The 26,948-nt window shown below is 34.6% G+C and overlaps 1 protein-coding gene across 1 annotated transcript; it reads right to left on the bottom strand.

Moving 5' to 3' along the window:
- Nucleotides 1–15,848: 15,848 nt before the first annotated feature.
- LOC141691175 (uncharacterized) lies at nt 15,849–16,349 on the bottom strand. The gene has a single exon (XM_074495914.1). The coding sequence runs from the start codon at nt 16,347–16,349 to the stop codon at nt 15,849–15,851; it is 501 nt and encodes a 166-aa protein (XP_074352015.1).
- Between the last annotated feature and the right edge of the window lie 10,599 nt (nt 16,350–26,948).

Raw genomic sequence — 26,948 nt, 5'->3', positions numbered from 1 at the left:
TGTGCAATACCCAACCGTAATAGTAGTTGGTAAAGGTTTAATTTGTGTAATCGCCATGAACGGGCTATCTATCTTAGAAGGTCCTATCTTGAGATAAGCCAGGACCATGTTTCAAAAAGGACCAAACAAACCTTTGAGTTAAGTCTTCTATTGAAGGCATATGATTAAGAATGGTATTAACCTGGTATCGTTGCTTTGATTGAAACTCTTCTGCAATTTTATCTGCTTCATGTCATGAAAGTACGTCAGAGTTTGGAGTGTTCTTCATGACTTGTGATTGGTGGTTATGTTACCTCCTTAGAAGGATTTGATACGACATGTATGGACTCCGTATGGTTAGCTATTAAGACTTCATGGAAAATGAATGACGACAGTAGGTCAGTGGTGGACCATAGTAAGGCAGCAATGATTCTGCGAGTATTGAGCTGATTACAACCGTGAGAGTTGTATTAGAATGGGTGTTGAGATTGAGTACCACTAATCGGGTCGTGGTAGTGTATAAGTTATCATTGATAGACTAATTAAGTAGAGTGTCTACCTAGTGAATAATTATTCTTTCTTATCAATAAGAGAGTCGTATTATTATACGAGGAAGGTTGCGGTGCGAGCATAGAATTCTAGTAACGATGATGTCTAGAATGAGATCCCAGATTCGATTTTCGATGTCGAGGGAGTTTCAAAGGTGATTGTGTATAAGCTCGAGGAAGAGCATGGGTCCATAGAATGATGGACGGAATAGAAATATTTAGGCATGGGAAATACGATGCTATAATGCTTGATGCTGATATAAATACATATATGTTTTGTTCTCCTATGACAAACCTCTATAGTTCAGAGGTAGATTCCAAGCCAGATATTTTATGGCAATATTTTGTTTACATATATATACAATTCTCTTCAGTTCGCTCTTTTCTCTTCTTTTCATTTCATGTAAGCTGAGAAGAACAACCCTTCTAGAAGGGGAGGTATTGCCGAATGACTATCTATCTTTGTGATAGAAGCCTAGTAGGATACCACATGTTGTTTAATTGCTCGTCAAGTACTAAAGGCTGGCCACCTTTTGTACTAACTATGCGATATAACAAGTGTTCATGATCATAGTGATCTCTCAACAAATTCCTTTACTTCTATTTGATTGATCAAATTTTGGAAAATAGAAACAACTGAAAAAGGAGTAATAAAGTGGTGGTAGTATGCGGAATGGAAACACATTCGTGATACTAAGGTTGACGTGGTTATTAAAAAGTTATAGAACGCTAGCGAGCAAAAGTATAACTAGTATAATATTAGGAACGGAAGGTAGTAGCGACTACGAACTGGAAAAGAATGGGTATTAAGACGCAAAAGCTATAATGCTAGAAGCTATAATGAGAGTCTGTGCAATAGACTTGAAAGAAATTGGAATGATCACATAACGCGGATTGAGTTTTCTTACGACAATAGATCATATGTCAGTATTGAGATATCGCCTTATGAGATCCTTGAGGGAAGACAATGTCGATCTCCCTTATGTTAGGATGAAGTTGTAGAGCGCAAGATGCTCGGACCCGCAGTAGTCCAAAGGACCAAGGATATGATAGATCTAATCAGAGGACGGCTGGTAGTAGCCCAAGATGGACATGATAAGTATGTTGATTTGACACGAAAGGATAAAGAGTATGAAATAGGGGACCTAGTAATGTTATAGGTATCCCTTGGAAAGGATTGATGAGGTTCGGAAAGAAAGGAAAGCTAAGTCTACAATTTGTTGGACCCTTGGATATATTAAGACGTTTGGGAAGTTAGCATATGAGCTAGCCCTAACCCCGAACATGTAGCAGGTCGTAACGTGTTTCACGTATCAATGTTAAGGAAGTGTAATTCAGATGCCAGATAAATAGAGGCATATGAGCGCATAGATATGCAACCCGACGTAACCTATATGGAGCAACCAGGAAGGGTTAAAGAGTGAAAAGGAACAAGTGCTTAGGAGAAGGATTATCAAACTAGGCAGAGTTTGGTGGTAGAACCACAATGTGGGAAAATTGACTCGAGAGTTAGAAAGTGTAATGCTAGGAAAGTATCCCCATTTGTTTTCTATCTAATTCCGGGACGGAATCCTTTTAAGGAGGGGAGACTGTAATAACCCCAATTTTTTTGAGAAATTTTGAAACCCTTATGAATAGTGTTTTTGCTGAACGAGAAAACTTTTCATGCCACGCTATGTAGGGGTTCTGTTATTGATCTTATGGGATATTATTAGTACTCTATGTGGTATATAAGTGTATGTAAAGATCGTCAGAATCCAATTCCGAACACTTTGATTTTTCCCGGAAATCCACAAGATACGGAGAGAATTGAGTATAAGATAACAGGATAAAAAGGATTTAAATTAAAGGATTATAAGAGAGGATCATAGAAGGAATACAATATATTGAGAAAGGTTAAGGGAACCTAAGTAATAAGATCCCGGGTATGATCCCTCAAACGATAAACGAGAACGAAAGTTAAGCGAACCGTATAACAGATCAGCGGTCATTAGGCAAACAATTAAAAGCTAATCAAAGGGATTAGTGGGAATGATGTCATCCAACCAATAGAAAGAGGACAAGGAAGGGAGGATGACATCATGAGGATGACATCATGAGGATGACATAAGCATGACATGGGAAGGAAGGAGGTGTGGTAGCTTTGTAACCACACAAATCCAAGGGCAACTAGGTAATTCACTAAAGCAAACAACAAAAATCAACCAACCAAAAGCAAATCAAGCCAAAACACAAAAATCTCTTCTTCTTCTTCTTCATGCTCTCGGGTTCTTTTCTTAAAAAGTGAAAGTCCAAGCTCCTCCACTTACTATTTAGCAAGGTAATTATCTAAGCTTCCCCATGGATAGTTACATACTTCCTATAAGTTTAAGCTTCTAATTCCAAGCCAATCTTTTTCTATAAATCATGAAAGAAGATGGTGAATAGTGTTTTCAAGAACTAAAATTTGTGTTCTTGAAGTTTTGTTTAGATTAAGCTTGGATAAGGGCTTTAAAGGTGATTCCAAGCCATTCTCTTGATTCTCCACTCTCCAAGGAAGGTATAAACTACAAACCCTAGCTTTAGTTTTGAGTAATTAGGATTGAATGTGTTTGATATAGCATATGTGAAGCATGATGCTTGATTGGTTGAAGTTTGGTTGAGTTTGTAGAGATTAGTTGGTTTTGTTGCATTGTTGGAGTTGTAAATCTTGGTAATTAGTTAAAGAACCTAAGTAAAGCTTTTAGTTCATGTGAGGAATAAGTATAAATGGTTAATGTGGATTTGTTGGGGCTGTTATGATGTGGTTTGGAGGGATATTGGTTGTATGATTGATTTGGGGTTGATTTGTGGTTGGTATTGAATGGTTTAAAATTGGGAAAACGCGTAAACATAGCCGTCGTAACGTCCGATTTTCTGTAGACTGTTTTTGTGCATAACATTAGGACCCGAGAACCCCCTGCTAGATTATTACCACTGCCATGTTTAGATAGCTCATGTTACGAGCTTCGTTTTGATATGTAGTTCGTTCGATTCCGATGCACGGTTTAGGAGAAACGACCGTTTCAAGTAACGGCGTTTCGCGAACGAAACTTTTCCCCTCGCCTTACTTTGAAACATAGGTTAAAGACCAAAAAGGGTTAATTAATGTATGAAACATTTATGGTAAGTGTGTTAGGCAGTTGGTAAGACACTCGCGAAGGAATCGCTTTAAAACTCGTAAAGGTTAAATTATTAAAAATGGTGTAGCCGAGGGTACCCGAGTGACTTAAGCGAATCAGTGAGCGCAAAACAAGCGTTAGAGTCTAAGTTAGTTAAAGTATAGATTTACAAGTGACTTTGGTTTAATTCCAACTTACTTGTTGCTTATAGGTTACCAGACTCGTCCCGAGCCATTCGTAACCCCCAGTCGCTCAGGCAAGTATTCTATCCGTTATACTGTTGTTGTGATGTATACACTTGTATATGCATTATCTTGCGATAGATGCATGTTGGTTATTTAGCAAATTCTTGCGATATATTGTAGCATGTGATATGGTATATATGCATGCCTGTTTCATATTCTTGAAATATATATCTGTTGGTTCAGTTGATAATACCTATGCTAGAGGATAGCGGTATCTTGCATATACCCTTAGTATAGGGACCCAAAGGTGAAAATATTTTCTAAAACCGGGAGTCGAGGATCCCGAGTAGATTTTGTATATATATGGATATGGATATATATATATATTTATATATATATATGGTTATAGTTTTCCAAACTATTAATCGAATAAGGTCTATTCGATAACTTTAAACTTTATTTATTATTGAATATTATTTCGAATATTATTCGAAGGCGTATGACTCCTTTCATTTATTTATCTGAATATTATTTGAATATTCATTCGAGGACTTATGACTCTTTTATATTATTTATGAATATTATTTGAATATTCATTTGAGGATCTATGACTCCGATTATGTGCTGAGATATATTCTTTACTTATTAAAGAATAAGATGTCAATAATCAAACTTATTTTCGATTATTCAAATAAAGATAATACTTTCATATAAGTATATCTTTGGTTATTTAATACTCGTTTCAAGTATAAGTTTTAATACTTCTACTTCAATTATTTTTATAAAGATTATTCTTTATGGGAATATTATTTAAATAATAATATTCAATCATTTTCTAAATATTCTGGGGACTGATTTACTTCATTAAATCAGCTTTACTCCAAACACTCTTTAAAGTGTTTTCGAGTCTTCAAAATGATTTTTAAAGTCATAGCGGATCCCAAAACTCATTTTTATATTTAAGATCTTCCTTTTTAAGGGGATTTAAATACTCGCTCAAAACCTGGGGAATCCGACTCTGTGGTGTATTTTATATTCGCAACGAGGTTGCAGTTTTGGTAAATGAATTGATTACTTGCCCAACGTTCGGGAAGTAAGCCCATCTAATTGAGTCGGCATAAGCGACAGGCCGGGGTACGGTCTATGAATGTGTAAGTGGTTGGGTGGCAGTCCATCAACGCGTGAGGGGCCGGGTAACGGTCTAGCGCGAGGTCCTAATGCGGCCAGGGTGATGACCGGTGAGGAATTCATCCATCTACAGTAGAAAAGGTTACTTATTGGTATCTTTGCCTGATCAGCAAGATATCTGGTTTATGCCAAAATTCTTTTCCTTTCCAAAATTCATTGGATGTTTCAAACTCTGTTCATACTTTACATAACAGAGGTTCCAGGAAATGTTTAAGAGATATATATATGTGGATATATATATATCGGGACTAAATAAAGTATCTCGTAACTTTATTTCATTCAATAATATTTCAAAGATTGAATCTATTCAAATCTTGTCTTGTAATCTCATCTATGTGATGAACTTTTGAAACTGATTATAACTTGAACGGTGGTAGTTCAAGTAGTATTGGGAAAGATATAAGTATATTGGGGTATTTGGTAACCTCATCTTTTAAACTTATATCTAATTAATAATTGTCTTATGAATGGCAAAGATTTTCGGAAAAACGTTGAGACAAGGTTAGATATATGAGATCACCTTGCAACGATATTTTTTTTTATATATACAGTTATAAACTGGAACTTTGTGTGTATTATGCATGGAAGAGGACTTCCAATATTTTGAAAAGTATATATATGTATATATATATATATACTGAATATTTTGCGACTTCATCGCATTAAGATATCAAACTTGGTTCATTTCTTTTGACCAAGACTTTCATGAGTACTATGAGAAGGCTCATATACTAGTAAGTATATACTAGTAATTATCTTACACACGATAAAAGATTCTAGTAAGTATCCATTTAGATACTTATATTATTGTTATCACTATATATTATCTTGCGAGCTGTAAGGCTCACCCTTGCTTTCTTCTTTCATCACACAACAACAGTTAGGAAAGATGGCCAGACTCCAGCAGACCCAGCGCAAGCGCGTGGGAAGCGTCCCGCGTCTTCCCGATGATGTTGTGGCTGCTATAGCTGCAGAGGTAGATCTATTGGTAGATCAGGCATTCTACTTTTGAGAATCAATTATGTATAATTATAACTTGTGGCAGATAATGGCAATTAACTGTAAATTTATCAAGTAATCATTTCGGGTTGTAATAACTTTTAAATTGTGGATTCAAAGACTTGTACTTATTTGAATTTCATCTCTGAGACTATAACGGGTTGTGGTGTATGTTAGTGTGGGGTCACAGCATAAGGTTGTTTATTATTAATTAAGTGAAGTGATATTGTGGAAAGAAAGACCGTGACGACCCGGATCCCCGACCCCGGATCTGGGGGTGTTACACTGGAGCTAATGTACATATTTGTGCTGATATTAGCTTATTTGTATCTTGTCAACAGAGTCATGGAGTGACAGTGACGATGGAGAATGCTAGTGCTGTATAAGTGCTTGGAATAGGAAACGTGGACCTGAAGTTTGCTTTTGGGTGGATTCTATCTCTCACTAGAGTGCATCATGTTCCCTCTATTCGTAGAAATATTATTAGTGGAAACTGTTTAGTTAAAAATGGCTTTGAACTTTCTCTGAAATGTAATAAAGTAGTTATTACACCTACTGGTATATTTTTTGACAAGGGTACTTGTCTGACGGTTTATTTTTAATAAATGAGGAGCCTGTTATGGGCAGTTTTATTAAGGACAGTGTTACACCTTCTGTTAATTTTGTAGAGTCATCTGATTTGTGGCACTTACGACTTGGTCATTTAAATTTTGGTGCTCTAAAGAATATGATGAATTTAAAGTTGATTCTAAAGCATGCCATTGATAAGAAAACTAAATGTCAAGTATGTGTGACTGCTAAACTAACAAGGAAGCCATTTCATAATGTTGTTAGGGATTCTAGCCTGGTAGATCTAGTACACACAAATATATGTAAATTTGGTGGTGTGTTAACTAAGGATCATTGTAGATATTTCATTACCTTTATAGATGATTGTAGTAGATATTGTTATATTTATTTGCTTAAACATAAAGATGAAGCACTAGATAAATTCATTATATTTAAAAATGAAGCTGAAACACAAACTGGCAAAGTACTTAAAAAGTTGAGATCGGATAGAGGTGGTGAGTATACTAGTACTCGTTTAATGAATTTTGTGCAGGCAATGGTATAGTTCATGAGGTGACTCCACCATACACACCTGAGTCTAATGGGGTGGCAGAGTGAAAGAATAGAACTTTTAAAGATATGATGATTAATAGTATGCTGTTTAATTTGGGGTTGCCTAAGTACATGTGGGGAGAGGCTCTGAATATGGCTTGCCATATCCTGAACATAATCCCTCTGAAATACATGGAAAAGACTCCTTATGAATTATGAAGAAAGTGTAAAGCTAGTTTAAATTATCTTCGTGTGTGGGGGTGCCTTACCAAGGTGCTTGTCCCTGCACACAAGAGAAAGAAACTAGGACAAAAAACTGTTGATTGTGTCGTTCTGGGCTATCTTGAAACCACAATTGCTTTGAGATTTAGAGTCTTAAAATATGACATAGATGGTTTTGTGGCGAATATGATAGTTGAGTTTCTTGATGCAACATTCTTTGAGGATGTGTTCCCTATGAAGACTGGTATACCTCAAGGTACTTCTGATGATAATCCCACTCGCACATCGAGTTCCATTCCCGATCATGTGGAAATGATGTTGAATATGGGGGCGGATCCTGGTAGAGCTCTACTTCTAACGAAGTAGATGAACCTAGAAGGAGTAAAGCGTTCAAGGGTAGTCAATGACTTTGGAAGTGATTATGTCACTTACAATGTCTCACTTCCAAAGTCGAGGACGAACCTTTAACTTTCCGTCAGGCCATGGATTTTTCAGAGTCGAGGCACTGGAAAGGCACTGTGAAGAGTGAAATGGACTCTATTGTTTCTAGCGGAACATGGGAATTAGTCGATCTCCCTCCTGGGTGTTCTACTATAGGATGTAAATGGATTTTTAAGAGGAAGTTAAACCCTGATGGCTCAATAGATAAGTACAAGGCTAGGCTAGTTGCTAAGGGCTTTAGGCAAAGAGAAGGAATTGACTATTTTGATACATACTCTCCTGTTGCTAGAATGACAACAATCAGATTGCTTATTGTATTGGCTTCCGTACATGGTCTTATCATCATCAGATGGATTTAAAGACAACTTTTCTTCATGGTGACCTTGAAAAATAAATTTATATGGATCAGCCTGAGGGATTTTTTGCTTCTGGTAACGAGATGAAAGTATGTACGCTAATCAAATCCATTTATGGCCTAAAATAAGCTCCTATAGACTGGCATAAGAAGTTTGATGAAACTATTTTTAGGCTTTGAGTTTTTAGTTAATGAAAGTGATAAGTGCGTCTACTATAAGGTTAGAGGAAATGAATGTGTGATTGTGTGCCTATATGTGGACGATATTTTGTTGTTTGGAACCAATATTGAGATTATTAATGAGACAAAGAGTTTCTTGAAAAGGCACTTTGAGATGAAAGATATGGGTGAAGCTAGTGTGATTCTTGAGATCAAGTTGACTCGCTCAACTGATGGAATAACCTTGTCACAGTCTCATTATATAGAGAAATCTATACTTGAGAAGTATAGTTATTCAAATTGTAGAATTGCTAGTACTCCTTTCGATCATAAAGTTGGCCTTATCAAGAATAGTTTAGGTGTTCATGTGTCTCAGTTAAGGTATTCTCAAATTATTGGTAGTTTGCAATATCTTACTAATGTGACTCGACCAGATATTTCTTATTATGTGTCTAAGTTAGCTAGATATACAAGCTGTCCGAACAAGACTCATTGGGAGGCACTGGATAGAGTTCTTAGATATCTTAAGGGAACTATTTCCCTTGGTTTACATTATCGGAGATTTCCGGGGGTACTCGAGGGGTACAGTGATGCAAGCTGGATAGCTAAGAAATACGGTTCCAATGGAGTGACTAGATATCTGTTCACCCTTGTGGTGCAGCAGTGTCATGGAAGTCTTCAAGACATACTTTAATTACTCGGTCTACGTTCGAGGCTGAGTTGTGTGCATTGGATGCCACGGGGACGGAGGCTGAATGGTTACATGGATTGATCTCAATGTTACCTGTAGTAAGCAAATCGCCATTTCTGTTCATTGTGATAGCCGTACAACTATCGACAAAATCATAAGTGTGAAGTATAATGCTAAAATAAAGAGACACATCCAAGTTAGACTTAAGTCTATAAGGGGTCTTGTGTCTGATAGGATTATTGCTATAGAGTTCATAGGAACTCAAGATAATATAGCTAATCCTTTGACTAAGGGGCTTGAGCATGCTGTGGTCCTTAAGTCGAGGTTGGGGATGGGACTGATAACCCATCATGGTTCATCTACAGGGGGAACCCAATACACCTGAGAGGAGACCCCTTGAAGTGTATTCAATATGGTAATAATAAGTTGTAAGGATGAAACGGTAGTACCTTTACTATATATAGATTGATACTTACGTATCTGAGTCTATCCCCTGGAAACCTCAAAAGATACTGAAACTGCTAGTATAGCAAGAGTTTTAGAACTCTGAATGGGGTCAAGTCGTAAGACGAGATGTTAGCAGTACATCTTTGGAGATGCCCAGCTAAGATAATGTTATTGTGAGGTCGCAATTAGAGGAAAGGGTTATTCCTCGAAGCATTCGACGAACAGGATAGAGACACGACCATAACGTCTCAAAGCCGTAGATCTGACCATCGCCTTTAACTTGTCATTATCTATGGAGTATGGTTAAAATATACGGATAAAGATTCAAGGCGAAATATTTCATCTATATCCGGTAGCCATCAAAGTAGAGGACTTACGAGGTTTCAAACCCGGAAGGGTACCAACTCTGAAAAAACAAGTCATGATAAAATCATATATGTATTTCTGTATGGATTTGTGGGGGATTGTTAGAAAATGAAACCAACTTGAGATATAGCAGAGATTCATGGGCATGAATATAAATTCATGGCCATGAATTTTTTATGGGATATAGTAGAGATTTATGGGCATGAATATAAATTCATGACCATGAATTGTTTATGTTTTTTTTCTAACAACTAATAGTTGAAAGTTGTTCCTTGCCAAGAGGACTCAAACTTTCATGTTGGATATAAGACATTTTCTTAGTGGAATCCATAAATAAATGGAATTTTAATGGCTAGCTTGAAATGGGTTTGTGGTTGATTAAGTTGTAAAAACTTAAGTACCACATTGATATGGTAAAAGAGAGTTGGTGGCTTTATATAGTATAACATGCAAGTGTAGTGCATAAAAACTAAGGCATGTGGGTATGCGTGGGTGTTGTATGGGCCTCACGTGCACACACACGTGCGCGCGCGACCTTGCCTCGCCACGACACGACACGTCGGGTCGGGTTGGGTCAAAGGGCGATTTGGGCGAATATCTCGGCGTCTCGTGTACGCAAGGCGACCTGGGCGAGGGATTTTACTTTTATTTTAATTAAATAATTAGAGACTTAATATAATATTTTAATATAAATATTATGGATTAGAATTTGTTAGTGGGCCAAGAATTTATGGGCTTGGGCCTGTCTAACTGTTACAATTCTAAATAATAATCATATTAAATATATTTAAGTACAATATTTTGTTTATTTAAAAACATATAAGTTACGCTTTTGGAAGATAATTAAAACGTTTTTGATATACAGATATATACATCTGTAAGTAAACCCTAGCAGCCTCCTGATCTCATCTCCTTTGTCTCTCTCTGAAAAATATACATACATACATAGGTTTTCTGGGCGACTGAGGTCCGATCTGTAATATCCGGGATATATCATGTAATTATTTTTGCTAATTAAATAATTATTATGTGTGTTCAGTATCTATTCTGTGAATTAATTGCTAAGTGTTATTTGTATTTGGATATTCAAAAATAATATTAATTGAGTATTTTAATTTTTATATGTTCAAAATAAAATATAGATAATTGTCATATCTTCCTAATTATTTTTATGTTGATTTATGAATTTATAAGAATCATATGAAATTTATAAAATCTTTTTCCGGGCATTTAAAATCTATTTTATAAAAACGGGAACCAACCGACGTCACCCGTTGTTACGTTTTTGGAACCCGAAACTCTTCCGAGAACTCCTTCCTAACCCAATTATAATATTCCGAGCATTTTCCATGTTTCGACTTTTTCGATCCGGCCTACGGTTTGTCCTGCGCGGGTCCCGGCGCAACATTTTCAATACAATATTCGTTTCGGTAAATCAATAAAACTTGTATTTTTGATAAACGGGAGCTTTTTATTAAACTATCACAATTATCACTTCGTAATACGTGTAACCAGGCGCTGAGACCAAGACCGCAGTACAAATTGTACTGATTTCGATAATTATCCCGAAAACCGATACCGTTTGGATCAGTTTTTACAAATAAACGTACCGTTTTATATCCGGAATGATCCAACGGGATACTAATTTTCCGTAAATATAAATAGCCTTTTACCGTATTTTATTTCGTATCAAAATCATTTGCAGACAGATAAATATATAATTTTACAGAGAAAAATCATATATTCATAAACTGTTCCAAGAATCAAACCAACTTTTCAAGGTGTTATTGATCTTTGTTGGAAAAGCTCAGTATCGGATTTGAAGGTCTTGAAGAGCTCTGTCAGATTCCATAACCTGTTTTACTGCAGAATCAAAGGTTAATTTTATATATTTTTATTAAATTTCGAATTATTTTGATTAAAAATATGAATTTTTGTTCGGATGATTGTTTGTATGATTTGATGATTGCATGTTGTAGAGCTTGTTTTCCTGATGATTTTGGTATATTATACGTCTGATTTGGAGTTCAATAACATGTTCAAATTTGAGTTTAATTTTCGAATTTTAAAATTAGGGTTTATAACTCGTATGAATGTTTTCAATTGAAATTTGGGGGTTTTTGATTTAGGGGTTATTAGCTGTTGATTTATAGTGGGTTATGTTCCTTATGAAATTTGCAATCGATTGATATATAGCTCGTTAACAGAGGATTAGTGAATCGAAGGGAGTTGTGTTTTGAAGGTTTACGATGTTCGCCGGAAACCGGCTATGTTCTTGGCCAATTTCCGGCCAGAACAGGAATGATTAGAATGATTTGTTTGCATGAATATGTTCCTGGTGAAGTGTAGTTGTGATCTGGACAATTTGGTGGCCTGAGGTGGCCGGAATCGTGTTCTCCGGCCAAACTCCGGCGAAGTCGACGGCGGGGCTGACAAAATTGCAAACAGGCCCCTGTAGTTTTAAAAACGATACAGTTAGGTCCCTGAAGTTTCCAGACTTTGCAAATTTAGGATTCCTGTTTTAAAAATGTTTAAAAATCATATTTCCTATTTATTTTTATTATAAAAATTCGTTTTTAATTTCTGAAAATTCTAAAAATTATTATTTTAATTCCAAACATTATTTTTGATTTAAAAATAAATCTGAATTAATTAGTTAATTAATTTTAGTTAATTTTTAATTGATTAATTGGTTAATTAATTTGAAAATTAATTGATTAATTGATTTGATAATTATTAATTGATTTTAATTAATTGTTTATTAGATTTAATTATTTAAAAATGAATTAAAAATTCCGAAAAATAGTTTCGAGCTTTAAACTATTATTCAAAATTATTTCCAAGGCTCGATAATTATTATAAAATTGTCTGGAAGCCAGAATTGGCTAACCGAACCCTGTTTATTTACTCGAAATTGATCCAACGACCCGTTTTAATTCCGAAAAATGTTTTAAAAATCATTTTAAATACCAGAAAGCCTATTTATGACCCGAGACTTCTTTATATATGATATGTCATTGATTACGTGATGTATTATGTGTTATACGTGACTTGTTGATTGACTATCGGTCTATATATTCGGTGTTTACTTGATTATTGCGTAACTTTCAATCCGTTAATCGGATTTGGGTGAAATGAAGGGTAGATAGAAGTATGTGTTGAATAGAATCGTATGAGTTGGTTATTGATAAATGTATATGATATGTGAGTAGAAAAGGCAAGACGTAGGAAGGGGAAACAGGTAGTTGAGGAGTAAGATGATTGTGATTGGAAGCGAGTGCAGTGTAGTAAGCTAATACCAGACAAGTGTTCTAAACTTTCTCGAGATATTGTAGTACTTAATAGTTCTGCTGATATTGCAAGTGCTTTGAAGCACTGAAACCTAAACCCTGATCCCAGTTATTGTTCTTGAGCCGTAAATCTTATTCTTTCTAAGCCATTGATTATTGTATGCCCAAACACGAACCACAAATCTACGATACTACTCCACAAATACATACAAACAAAATCCCAACCACTGAACTAAATTACTTATATACTCAACCCAGTGTATCTTATGCTTTGAAAGGACCAAATCTTTGAAACCCTGAAATGTTGATTCCTTTGTTATCCAATCCTTTCATTACCCAGCATCCAAGCTTTGAAATTTACCTTATTGATCCTTACAAGGATTGAAACCCTTTTATTGTTAAACACTCACTGTTGTTAATGATTCTAGTTATTGTTTATTATTGTTTATTCTGTTATTATGTTAGAATTGGATTGTTTTTATAAATTTGTGGACCAGATTCGTGGTCAGACCATATAATGGTCAAGTTAGGCCAATGTGTGCCTTGAATCCAGTAGTTAGAGCAATACTGTGTGCTTTGCTCGGGGTTAGTGCGTGACTGATCAGCAGCCTAACCTTGGTTTTTAAAATAAAAATATAGTATCCAATTCTAAATCATAATCCATTGTTCACTTGATATCATAACCATATTCACTTGATGATCTTTATTCTCAGTTTTGTCATTGTGGCTTGCTGAGCTAGTTAGCTCATTTGTGCGATGTTGTTTATATTCTTTCCAGTTAAAAAGGAACCAGTTGGTAGCAAGGATCCCCAGTCCAACGCGAGAGCTAGGGATTAAGGTTGAGGAAGCTGAGCTAGTAGGCTTCTTTTGGAATAAATTAAGTTTGTAAAAGTTTGTAATAATGTTTAATACTCAGTTTGAGTTTGAATGATTGGGATTTGAACGATATGTAATATAAGTAGATGTGTTTGGCTTGTGTGCATACTTTAACCTGTTGCGATCCGTGGTAGTTGGTAAGTAGGGTCACTGCATATTATTATTATCTTGATTATTGATATAAGCAGGTTATAAATAAGGTGTGTGTGGACCCCAAACTTCTTACCCGGGTTTGGGGGCGCCACACGATCGCCGTTGAACATTGTGCTATTGTGAGCCCGGTGTTCTGTTGCTATTTTATCCTGGGAGGATTATTGCAGGCTCTGGACACAGTAAGTGAGGGCAATAAACTCTTCAAGAACATCCTCTTCCTCTTGAGGGATTGGTGACTCAGCTGTTTTGAAAGCTTTATTACGATAAGCTATCTTTCTCATCTTGTTTTATTTAACAGTTTCTGATTATTTTATATTTTCGACCTTCGTGGCTTGTTTTCGTTATTGGTGATTTGCCTTGTTCTTGTTACTCGTTATATAACTACCTCGTTGTGTTAATTTTGTCGTTGTACTATTATTTTTCCCAACATAGACCACCTATATTTTACAATCAAAACACTCCAACTTGCTCGCGGGTTGGCCCAATTCTTCTTATCTATATTCCTCAATTGGTACTTGATCGTCAAAGCAATCATGCGCTGGGGTTCCTAAGCGCAGCGTAAACAGCTTAGTAGCTTAGGAGCAGAGCAATTCAATAAAAAGGGTTGCTTAAGACTGAGTCCCATTATTTAGAATTGTCTTTTGACCAATGATGCATAGACTTAATCACAAACGTAGATTTACCCTTTCCCTGCCCCTTCCTCGCTGAGGAGGACAGTGTTTGCTCCAGAAGTCAGAACTGTTCGTTCAGATGGCAATGGCAGAGGAATGGTCAACTCATCAGGCTCATGACCTGCCCTAGAGGTTGCCCCTTTGTTTTCCTATAGGTTCTTTAACATGGGAAAACCACGGAAAACACGACTTATTTGAATAACCCAGTGACTACGAGTATCACTAATTCATTAAAATTGTTGAAGATCATTTAAGTTTAATAAGTATAATATGTATGTTCAACAATTTGAACAAATATTCTGCAAACTAAACATATTTCGTAGAATAAAATATTTTGTAATGTTCTACATGTAGTAAATGTATGATATTCAAGATTTTGAATAAAATAATGATCTTTGTAGAATATAATTCACAAAATAATACATTTTGTAATGATTTTATGCAAGATCATAAGTGGTCTCCGTGGTCTCTAACAAAAATGTGATATCCATAGAACTTGACTCTACGTTTATAACCTTCATATTTCGTCCTGCATTATAAATTCTACACCCCACCCCACCCCATTCCTAAATTTCCTCTTTTTTATTGGCACTTTCACTTTTTTAATTACTCTAATTCGAGTGGGTATATATTCTTTGTATATCTTATTATAGTATATTATTTTTAGGTGCTTATCAATTAATTATGTTTTTCACAAATATTAATATTATGTTGTGTATTTTAAAGACCAATATAATTTGTAAATATGCTAGTATAATTTATATAGTATAAATTTATAATTTGTTGATAATTATAGATAAAACAATAGGAACTTTGTGTCTTATACTAGATTATTATTCTAATATTATATACATATAATTTATCAAATAATCTTATTTAATTATGGGTAAATTTGTAAAATAATATCATTCAGATATTATAAAAGTTTATATATCAAATAATATTATTCATTCAGAATTCATATATTTGATTTATTCAGATGATTCAGAAATATTAATCATTCAGATATAAACTATTCAGATTTGCCAAATGACCCCTTAGATAAAGTCATAAAGAAGCGCCTCCGAAACATACTCTGGAGGATAATCAACCCACTCATTCCAACCTGACATAGAATGTGTTGTCTGAGCTAACATATGGGCCACTCCATTCGTAGATCTATGGATAAAAATAACTAGCACGTTTTCTATGTGCTTACATAATTCAACGTAATCAAGAACAATAATATAAAAATAAGATTTTCCTAGAGGTCCTTTACAAGCATCCCCCACTTGCTTCGCAGCTATTTCAAATACACACCTCTGGTAGCCAAGGCCTTTCACCCATGATAATGCCTCCTTAAGACTTAGCGTCTTCGCTTCCCTTGGTCGCATGTGAACTCCAACCTTCCTGCTTCTAGCTCGTAAGAAACGACCCTGACCGTCTCTAATTACTGCTACAATACCAACACATCTCAAGTCCTTGAACATTGCCGCATCAACATTTACCTTAACATACCCCTTATCTGGTCTACTCCAATGCCTATCAGACACATTCATCACTGGTTTGTATCTAGTCTCTTCCGTTTATGCTTTTTTCCAATCATTTAACAAATTCATTGTTGTTGCTCGAACTCCAAACCCGTACATAGTCACCTTGTTCCAAACCCATTTATTTCTTCGATTCCATAGCCCCCAACATAACATGAAGATTACCACAATCTGCTCTCCTGTGCATTGTTGAACACACCTCTGAAAAATGTCACGGAACTCATCATTTGTCTGAACCTGTATCATATTTGCTAAGTTACTCCCTTCCCATACTGTTCTTGCAAATACACAGTCAAATATAACATGAACTAAGGTCTCCCTATATGTTCTGCACCATGGACAGGTAATATCGATATTCACTCTTTTACTTGCTAAGTTCACAGCTGTTGGAATACATGAATGACAAGCCCGCCACAAGAAGTTTTCAATCTTCCCTGGAATCTTCAACGACCATAATTTTTTCCAGACATTACTTAAGACATAATACACTCACCCTGTAGCTTACGGTAACAACTTTTCACCGGAAAAATACCATTTTCATCTAAAATCCAAAGCCACGACACCTGTGTTGAATTCATAGGTAAGGGTATTCTTTTAATGAGATCAACATCCCTCTCATTCAAAAGGTCATTTATCACTTCAATGTCCCACTCATTTTCTCCATCAACCATCAAACTCCTCACTAAAATATCTTTTAGTTCCCCTGACATATCTGTAGTTATACACCCATTCTCCACATTTGGCATACTTTTGTACTATCTCTGTTTTCTATTCTTTTCCTACATCCATGTTTTACCACTTCCTGTGCTGCTAAAATGCTTCACCATATGTTGCTCGGGTTATTTCCTAATTCAGCATTAAGGAAATCTTTTTTCGGATAATACTTTGCCTTCATCAACTTGGTCACCAAGGGATTCTCGTTATCTATCAGCCTCCATCCCTGCTTCGCTAACATGGCCAGATTAAATTTATTTAGCTCTTTAAACCCCATCCCTCCATTTTTCTTACTCGAAAATATCTTTTCCCATGCCATCCATCAAATGCCCTTGTTACTCCCCCCATTCCCGCACCAAAAACCATTCATTTTACGTAGGATACCTGTGCATATCTCTATTGCAGCATAAATAAACTTAGCCAAAAATTTGGTACTGATTGCGCCACTGTTTTTAATAACATAAGTTTACCAGCCTTTGATATATGTTTGTTACTCCAACTTTGTAACTTTTGTCCCACCCGATCCAGTAGAAAATTAAACACCTCATTCTTTCGCTTACCAATTCTCATAGGCACTCCCAAGTACTTTCCTCGTTCACTTACTTCTCCAACTTCAAGAATTTCACAGACTCTGTTTCTCACGTCTGCTTTTGTATTCGGGTTGAAAATCCCACTTGATTTACTGTAATTTATAACTTGGCCTGACAACTTCTCATACCTTCGGATAATATTCTTCATTTTCGTTACTTCTGTTTCTGTTGATTTGAAAAAAAAAGTAGTAATAATCTGCAAAAAGAAGGTGGGAAATAGATGGTGCTCCCCGTGCAATACGACACCCGTGAATTAACCCACCGGCTTCATTTCTAAGAAGGATCGAACTAAGGTCCTATGCACATAATATGTATAAGTAAGAGGATATAGGGTCCCCTTGCCCGATCTCTCGCTCTGGGTAAATTTTACCAAAATTAACTCCATCCCGCACAAAGCTATAAGACACAGTCTTTATACATACCATAACTCTATCTATCCACACCTGGTTAAACTCAATTTTTTGTAACATTTCCTTAATAAATTTCCATCCAAGCCTATCATATGCTTTAGATACGTCAACTTTGAGCCCAGCCACCCCATGTTTCCCTTGCATGTGCCGTCTAATGTAGTGATTAATCTCGAAGGCTATTAATTCATTATCAGTAAGAAGCCTCCCCTCCATAAATGCACTCTGTGTGTCTGATATTATCTCTGGAAGATACTCTCGAAGTCTATTCTCCATTACCTTTTAGATTATCTGCATTAAGATGTTGCATAAAGAAATGGGTCTAAGATTTGTCATCCTCTTTGACTGCTTGACTTTTTGTATGAGGCATAACAACGTTCAATTTATGCCTTCCAGTAATTATCTTGTATTAAAGAACTCTTTATTAACAAAATCACGTCTTGTATTAAGTTTGAAAGAAGGTCAGGTTCAAACCGTCCACCCATGGGGATTTTTCTGGATGCATCGAAAAGACGACTCTCTTTACTTCTTCATATGTGACTTTTACTTCGAGTTTATTATTCTGTTCCTTCATTACTTGCAACACACTTACCTTTCTGTTAATCCACTTGCTTCTCCTGACTTAAAAAGCTCAGTAAAATAATCCACTATGATATGCTGAATATCCTCCCCATTATCCTTCCATTCACCATGTTTGTCTATCAATCTTTTCAACTGGTTATTTATTTTCCTTCTCGATGTAAAATTATGGAAGAACCGAATGTTTGAATCACCCCCTTTCAACCAAAATTGCTTCGCCCTCTGTTTCCAGTACACCTCCTATCTTTCTAATAACTTTAAGTACTCCTCTCGCACATCATTATACTTTTTAATCCCATACTCATCTCTCATGGTTCCATATTTTCATAAATCCCCTCTGCATTTTTTAATTTTCTCATGCAAGCCTTTCAAATTTCCTCCACCCCACTCTTTCAGTTTCATACTAACATAATTCATTTTCTCCATTATATCTGTTGCACCTTCCATATGCCCGCTATTTTAGATTAAATTTAGACACTCAAATTCATGAATCCACATATTTTCAAACCAGAACCTCTTCTTTCTTGGAGCATAAACCATTCTTTTCAGCTGTAAAAGTAGAGGAACATGATCAGATGTAGAGACATCTAGCACTTGCAGTTCCACTTCTGGGAACAAAACTCGCCACTCCTGATTCACTAGGCCTATGTCTAGGCGTTCTTGCACCCACCCTGCATTTTCCCTCGATTTCTCCCAAGTAAATTTGTTTCCTTTAAAGCCCAAGTCCACCAAACCACAATCGTTAACTGCATCAGAGAAGCCTTTCAAAAGATACCTCGGCTGAACTCTACCTCACTACTTCTCATGAACAAAAAGCATATCATTGAAATCCCCTATCACACTAGATCTGGAAATGTTTCGTGTCGTGTATAGACGTTCCGTGTACTTGCGGGCTTTCGTGTACCAAATCTTAAATCCGAACCCGATCCGAATTTGCATTTGTGTACCAATTTGGTGACACTAACTCATAACTAATATATTTGTGTTTACCCGCTTTAGTACACTAAAGTACACGGATTAAATACAAAAAATATTAATTGTTAAAAAATACAATAGATAATTAAATGGTGAAGTGCGCACTCACGTAATTAATGAATAATAAAATATATTTTAGTATTTACAATTATATATATGTTATTTAAAATAGATAAAATCACATTTCGTATTTAGTATGTATATGTAACATCCCGATTTTTTATAATGATTTTTAGTTGAATTATTTGATTTAATTATTTATTAATATCAGTGTGCTGTAGTTAAAATAGTTTTTATAAGTTTATTTTTATTCTTATAATCAGAATATTGTTTTAAGGTTATTAGTTTAAAAAAATAGTAAGGCTATTATAAAAAAAGAGTGAGGGTTTTAATAAAAAAAGAAAGGAGGAAGAAAGAGTTAGGGTTTGAAAAAAAACAACAGGGAGAACAAAAAGAGATTACTTACGTTTTATGAAAAGAGGAGAAGAGAGAAAGAGATGGAGAGAAGAGGAGATAGTAAAATAGATAGAAAAGGAGGAAAAGAGAAGGTAAGACAAAGAGAAATAGATGAACAACAAATTCAAATCGGAGATTATGGATTTGGAGTTTAAGGGATTAGGGTTCTTGTGATTTTAGGTTCTGAATTCTTTGTTAGCATTCTCGATAACTAAGATCTCGAGGTACGGACATCTTTTTTTATACTCTTTCTTTTCGAATTCGAATTCGTGTTTACGGATATATTTCTTGTACTCTTTATTTTCATATTCGAATTCGTTTGTATGGATATTTTCGTTATTCTATCAATCTTGTTGTACTTCATCGCTTTCGTGTGCCTCGATTCTAGTAATCTGAATTCTTATAAATTTTGTATTTAATTCTCTTTTTATTGGATTGTTGTGATTATATACTCGTTGGAAAGCTAATTTGATTATCTTCGTTTTTCGTTCTTTGCATTTTCTGAAATTCTGCTTGTAAATATGTCAAAATCTGTTGTTTATGTAATCTATTGCTCAAATTTCTATTTGTGCGGCCTAACTTCGTAAATTATCTATAAATTGAATATTTGTTCAAATATTTTGAGCAATACCATTATGAAAAGCTCTTTTCGATATCTACAATTTATGTTGACATTCTGTTGCTAAATTTTGTGATTTTTATGTCTTAAACATCAAAATACTATTGTAATCAAGGGCTGATTCTGTTTTAGCAGTCCGCATTTATTTGTTTTCTGAATCCGTTACTTATTCATTTTTGACGAGTCTTACCATTCTGGAAAGGTCTCAGAATTTCCTACGACTTGCGTGTTTCGTACTTTTTCATCTGAATTCATCTGAATTCAGTAATTTGGCATTCTTTAGAACTGATCAGATTTGAGTTCATTAATAATTAGTGATTTTGTGTGATATTTAGTTTTGTGATACTTGATTAGAGTGTTTTGAGATTATTTTGATAAATTTATATATGATTTTGAAGATGTAAGATATTTGAGTGTGTGATCTTTGAGTATTTGTTTTGAGTTATTTATGTTATTTGTATGACTTGGTAGTTTTTAAAACAACCATCGCGAATGGATAATCTCGTACTTGACACCTCCTATGCGGTGTAATTAAACTGTATGGGCGTGTCGCCGAAGTTGTGGGACACGTATAGCCATGGCTAGTATGTGTATGATTTGGCCTTTTGGGTAGCACATGCTTATTGCCGTGCAAGCCCCTGTAAGATATTGTGTAGCATTTGCTTTGTGCTGTGCAAGCCCCTGTAAATTTTGATGACTACATATTTTTGGATTACCGATAATGTAGGACATCCTGTAAGTGTAATATTGTCTCCTTTGTTCGTATGTAAGCTATTTTGTGTATTATTTTGTAAGTGTGAAAATATTTGTAAGATTACGTTTAAGGGTATGATTCCATTTTATCAATATTTTTTCGATTATATTATTATTGTGATTATATTATGCGTAAGTAGTAAGATTAATTTGTTTAAAAACAATTGCTTTGATTTGTGAGTTGAGTATCCATTTTCTAATTGTCTCATTCATTATTTCTATTGATCTTCATTCAGACATTCTATTGTACTTTAGCCTCATCATCTTTTAATATTTGTTCAGTTATGATTTGTTTTATATCCGTATATGAGCCTTTCACTCACTGTCGGTCCTGTATTCTCTTTGTTTTCCTCCGGCATGTATTCTCTCTTTTAAATGGGTTATTTACGGGGAAGAGTGTGAGTTCCAAGATTTGAGGAGTTTTGTATTTTCTTAGATATTCTTTAGAGTTTGTTGGTATGGTTGTAATTTAGTTGTATTTTATTTCAAGAATTGTAAGTTTATTGGATTTTTGAGAAGTTGTAAAGTTTAATCAGTTTTTAATGGAGTTCTATTAATAGAGCTCATATTTATTTAAATTTTATTTGTTGGGTTGTTAAAGTTGGCATCAGAGCTAGAGTTTTAAGATTCTGTAGACTTGCCTTTAGGCTCCATGTGTGAATTTTGGGTAGTTGTAAGATATAATTTTAGTTTTAGAGTTGCCTTTAGGCTCGACATGTGAGCGTGGGTAGACTTTAGAATGAATAGTTAGTTAAGAGTATTATATGTTATGTGTTTCTTTGATTACTACCCGTTTTTGTTATATCCGTCTTTTTGAGAGGTGCGCAAGTTAAATTTCGAGGACAAAATTTTTGTAAGGAGGGAAGAATGTAACATCCCAATTTTTTTATAATTATTTTTAGTTGAATTATTTGATTTAATTATTTATTAATGTCAGTGTGCTGTAGTTAAAATAGTTTTTATAAGTTTATTTTTATTCTTATATTCAGAATATTATTTTAAGGGTATTAGTTTAAAAAAATAGTAAGGCTATTATAAAAAAAGAGTGAGGTTTTTAATAAAAAAAAGAAAGGAGGAAGAAAGAGTTAGGGTTTGAAAAAAAACAACAGGGAGAACAAAAAGAGATTACTTATTTTTATGAAAAGATGAGAATAGAGAAAGAGATGGAGAGAAGATGAGAGAGTAAAATAGATAGAAAAGGAGGAAAAGAGAAGGCAAGACAAGGAGAAATAGATGAACAACAAAGTCAAACCGGAGATTATGGATTTGGAGTTTAAGAGATTAGGGTTCTTGTGATTTTGGGTTCTAAATTCTTTGTTAGCATTCTCGATAACTAAGATCTCAAGGTACGAACATCTTTTTTGGTACTCTTTCTTTTCGAATTCGTGTGTACGGATATATTTCTTGTACTCTTTATTTTCATATTCAAATTCGTTTGTACGGATATTTTCGTTATTCTATCAATCTTGTTGTACTTCATCGCATTCGTGTGCCTCGATTCTAGTAATCTGAATTCTTATAAATTTCTTATTTAATTCTATGTTTATTGGATTGTTATGATTCTATACTCGTTGGAAAGCTAATTTGATTATCTTCGTTTTTCGTTCTTTGCATTTTATGAAATTCTGCTTGTAAATATGTCAAAATCTGTTTTTTGTGTAATCTATTGCTCAAATTTCTGTTTGTGCGGCCTAACTTCGTAAATTCTTTATAAATTGAATATTTATTCAAATATTATGAGTGATACCATTCTGAAAAGCTCTTTTTGATATCTGCAATTTATGTTAACATTCTGCTGCTAAATTTTGTGATTTTGATGGCTTAAACATCAAAATACTATTGTAATCAGGGGCTGATTCTGTTCTGCAGTCCGCATTTATTTGTTTTCTGAATTCGTTACTTGTTCATTTTTAACGAGCCTTACCATTATGGAAAGGTCTTAGAATTTCCTACGACTTGCGTGTTTCGTGCTTTTTTAGCTGAATTCATCTGAATTCACTAATTTGGCATTCTTTGGAACTGATCATATTTGAGTTCATCAATAATTAGTGATTTTGTGTGATGTTTAGTTTTGTGATACTTGATTAGAGTGTTATGAGATTATTTTGATAAATTTATATATGATTTTGAAGATGTAAGATATTTGGGTGTGTGATCTTAGAGTATTTGTTTTGAGTTATTTATATTATTTGTATTACTTGGGAGTTTGTAAAACATCTGTCACGAGTGGATAATCTCGTGTTTGGCACCTCCTATGCGGTGTAATTAAATTGTATGGGCGTGTCACCGAAGTTGTGGGACACGTATAGCCATGGATAGTATGTGTATGATTTGGCCTTTTGGGTAGCACGTGCTTATTGCCGTGCAAGTCCATGTAAGATATTGGGTAGCATGTGCTTTGTGCTGTGCAAGCCCCTGTAAGTTTTGATGACTACATATTTCTGGATTACCGAAAATGTAGGACATCCTGTAAGTGTAAGATTGTCTCCCTTGTTTGTATGTAAGTTATTTTGTATATTATTTTGTAAGTGTGAGAATATGTGTAAGATTACGTTTAAGGGCATGATTCCATTTTATCAATATTTTTTCGATTATATTATTATTGTGATTATATTATGCGTAAGTGGTAAGATTAATTTGTTTAAAATAATTGCTTAGATTTGGGAGTTGAGTATCCATTTTCTAATTGTCTCATTCATTATTTCTATTGATCTTCATTCATACATTCGGTTGTACTTTAGCCTCGTCATCTTTTAATATTTGTTCAGTTATGATTTGTTTTATATCGGTATATGAGCCTTTCGCTCACTACCGGTCCTGTGTTCTCTTTGTTTTCCTCCGGCAGGTATTCTCTCTTTTAGGTGGGTTATTTACGGGGAAGAGTGCGAGTTCCTAGAGTTTGAGGAGTTTTGTATTTTCTTTGATTTTCTTTAGAGTTTGTTGGTATGGTTGTAATTTAGTTGTATTTTATTTCAAGAATTGTAATTTTATTGGATTTTTGAGAAGTTTTAAAGTTTAATCAGTTTTTAATGGAGTTCTATTAATAGAGCTCAGATTTATTTAAATTTTATTTGTTGGGTTGTTAAAGTATATGTATATTATATATTTTTAAAAATTTAATTATTTATTTATTCAGTATATTTTCGTTCTATGTCGTGTACCTATATCGGAAATTCAAACCCGACACTAATTATATTCGTGTTTTTTCGTGTTCGTGTACTTTCATGTTCATGTACCAAATTTCCGAACCAAAACACTAATTATTGTGTCATTTCGTACCGCGTTTACGTGTCGTATACCAGTATTGCCAAATCTATATCACACACCATGGAAGGTTCGATATTGATGCTAGTCCTCTCAACATATCCCATGATTTCACAGAGCCCGCCACTTGTCTTTTTTTTGAATCATTTTCTTTATATACGTTTATTTCCTCCAGCTCATCAGTTTGCATATTAACAGGCACATCAGTTAAATTACTAGCCTTTCTTTCCACACGTCTTCTTTTTAGGTTCAGTACCATAACTTCCCTCTCCTTGATTCCCTCTTCTACAATATTTGAACTCATTATTTCCTTATCTCCCATCCTATCCCCCTGATTTCGCTCTGCAAGCGTAACCACCCCATTATCCCCTAGTTTCTTACAGAGTGCCATCAATCTCCATAAAATTTGCCTTATTTTTCTCCCGATCATATCTCCGCTCCGCCGACGTAGTCCCTCCGCCGTAGCTTGCCTTACCACCACCCCCACCATCCATATTTCGTAGCCACCTCGCTCCAGTATTATTCCTACTATTTTGATTCGGAGCTCGCAACCATGTACAGTATGCTATTTCAATTTCTTTCTCCGGGTTTACATATACAATATTGCAATCTCTCTCCGTATGCCCCAATATTCCACACACAAAACAAAATGTACTTAAACGTTCATACTTAAAATTTAACCCTCCATTCCCCTCCCCCTCTCTCTTAATCTTCATTCTTCTTTTTAATGGCTTCCGAACATATATTTTAACTCTGATTCATACAAACGACTTCCACATACCTTCTAAACTTGCCGAGTCTATTTTAACGCACCATCCGATATAATCCCCCCACACTTTTCAAAATTCCTTCTGACATGAATCTTTTAGGTAGATCATACACTTGAACTCAGATTTCCATGTCATTCAACTACATCTTTTGCGGATTATCTGCCTCCAATAGCCTATTATACACCATCGCATTCTGTTCAAACGACCATGATCCTCCCTCCAGGACTTTATTTAAATCCATGCTATGATAAAAGACAAACGAGTATCTATAGCCTTCTAGATCTTGGATTTCTACCCCTTCTTTTGGTCTCCATAAGGATGCCATCACATTCTGCATTGTGCCAAAATTTATATTTTTCTCCGTAAAAAACCTCCCAACAAATATAAAACTTTCTTTATTTTCCCGCACTTCCTCTTCCCCAATGACCACTCCTCCCTTTTCTTCATTTTATATTGATAATTTCGCATACCGATACTCCAGTTTTGATTTTGAATAATCCATGACGCGAGTAAAAGAAAAAACGTAATACTTGTCACATGAACCAGACCTAAAAACTCTAAAATACATTCATGATAATTTGCACTTAAAACCATTCTAATAATTGAATGACATATGAAGTGCCCGTTTGGCAAATTTTAAAATAAGTAACTTATTACTTAAAATGAATAAGTAAATTATAAGTGATAAGTAGAAAAATACTTATAAGTTAAATAAGTGTTTGGATAATTTTACTTATAAGTCAGAATATTTTTTTCTTAAATGAACTAAAATAAATAATTATTAAATATAATTATCATAATTCTTGAATTTGAAGTTAGATTAATATTTAAAAATATATATTTTAAAACTGAGATTAATAAATCAATGAAAAATCAAAATAAGTTGAGTAAAAGTACGTCATTACTAAAATTCAACTAATCAACTTATAAGTTATAAATTAAATTTATAAGTTGGGTCGCCAAACGGTCGTAGATACTTATAAGCTCGGCGCCAAACAGACCTAAAGAAAAATATATTGACGAGGGGTCAAGGGAGATTACCAAATAATTCAACGAATATATCTATGTATAAAATTTAAATATTGCTTTAGGGAAGAAGTTAGGTAATGTATAAATTAATTTGAGTTGTCTTATCGAAACCCCACATAAATCCATTGATGCAACACCCTGAACAAGAATTACACAAGCTTCTAGGTTTTTTCTTTCACCGCAAATTTATTCTCTGCTTCCTCAGATTCATGATCGTTACCTAGGAAATTTTGTGATTGTCACGTTTGCTTTTTTTTGCCTATATGACACAATATTGATCCTAAATTAAAGAAAAATATATCTTTTGCAACTTAAAAAAATGAAAAAATTGTTTTATTAATATTTTATAACTTTTTTAATGATATATTTGTCATAATGTTTTTGAAAATACAGGGCTTGTTTGGTGACCACTAAATAAGTGGTTTATTGGCTTATAAGTCCGTAAATATTTA

The sequence above is a fragment of the Apium graveolens genome, chromosome 10 (assembly GCF_009905375.1).
Source record: "Apium graveolens cultivar Ventura chromosome 10, ASM990537v1, whole genome shotgun sequence".
NCBI lineage: Eukaryota > Viridiplantae > Streptophyta > Magnoliopsida > Apiales > Apiaceae > Apium > Apium graveolens.
Note: the sequence above shows the minus strand (reverse complement) of the source record. Positions and strands in the feature narration are given on the sequence as shown.